Source organism: Lactuca serriola, chromosome 2 (assembly GCF_051521515.1).
Source record: "Lactuca serriola cultivar US96UC23 chromosome 2, Lser_US96UC23_V15, whole genome shotgun sequence".
Lineage (NCBI taxonomy): Eukaryota > Viridiplantae > Streptophyta > Magnoliopsida > Asterales > Asteraceae > Lactuca > Lactuca serriola.
Window position 1 is genome coordinate 175,554,459 of NC_136409.1, and position 1,252 is coordinate 175,555,710.

At 35.9% G+C, this 1,252-nt stretch overlaps 1 protein-coding gene across 1 annotated transcript; it reads left to right on the top strand.

The window, feature by feature from the left end:
* The first annotated feature begins 470 nt into the window (after positions 1-470).
* On the top strand, positions 471-980 carry LOC145089805 (putative mitochondrial protein AtMg01250). The gene is made up of 2 exons (XM_079028200.1): positions 471-759; positions 871-980. Exons 1-2 carry the CDS (start codon positions 471-473, stop codon positions 978-980), a joined length of 399 nt encoding a protein of 132 aa, XP_078884326.1.
* Positions 981-1,252: the final 272 nt, after the last annotated feature.

Here is a 1,252-nt window from a genome sequence, read left to right on the forward strand (position 1 = left end):
ATCTGCAGTGTGGTTGTGCGGGTCTGATAAGGCTCCAGGCCCAGACGGATTCACATTCGCATTTATAAAGAAGTATTGGGACAAAATTAGTGGAGATATATACATGACATTAAAAGACTTTGAGAGATCAGGGAATATAGAAAAAGGTTGCAACTCTTCATTCATTACCTTAATTCCAAAGGCCAACGACCCTAATACTTTTGATGACTACCGTCCAATAAGCCTTATAGGGATCCTATACAAAATTGTCTCTAAAGTTCTAACATAAAGATTGAAGAAAGTTATCACACTAGTTATTAGCCACACACAATCAACCTTCACTAAAGACTAAAACATTCTTGACATGCCACTAATCTTCAATGAAGTTATATCTTGGCTTAGGAAAAGCAAAACCAAGGCTTTCCTATTCAAATTCGATTTTGAAAAGGCATTTTACTGCCTGCCTTAGTTGGGGTTATTTAGACTCGGTAATGGAACAAATGGAATTTGGAGGAAAATGGAGAAGTTGGATCAGGGGTTTCTTATCATCGGCTAGAGCCTCTGTAATAGTAAACGGGTCAACAACTAAAGAGTTTGCCCTTGAAAGGGGAATTCGACAAGGCGAACCATTATCCCCTTTCCTTTTTATCCTGGTTGTCGAAGTCCTAAACATTGTCACGGAAGAAGTTGCAGAGCAAAAGATTTCGAAAGGAATAACACTTCCAAATATGAGCCCAATAATATCTCATATACAATACGCAGATAACGTGATCTTCCTAGGTACTTTGTCCATTTCAAATACTAAGAACCTAATTAGAATATTGTGATGCTTTTAATTGTCTTATTGGCTCAAGATAAACATGTTGAAGAGCAAAATCTTTGGTTTGGCAGTGAATAATCTTGAAACTGAATTGTTATCCAGGAGCATATACTACTTTGTTGGTTTCCCACCTTTCACATATCTGGGAATGCCAGTGGTGGCTGCCATGTCAAGAATATAACATTGGAAATCATCACCTCTTTCTTTTGGTGGAAGGTTAACATTGTGTAAATTCATACTTGGTATGAAACATCCCAAAATTTCCGAGTAAAAATTTCATTTTAAATAAGTCAAATTCATTCATTAATTATCCCAAAAGACGATTATAATAAAATTATTCTCAAAACATCAGAGTAAAATCATAAACAGTCGATATAGAATAAATCTCCAGGGGATGTAGTACGATCAAGTCGACCCTTCTTTTTGAAACTAGAAGTACCTGAAAACATTTTA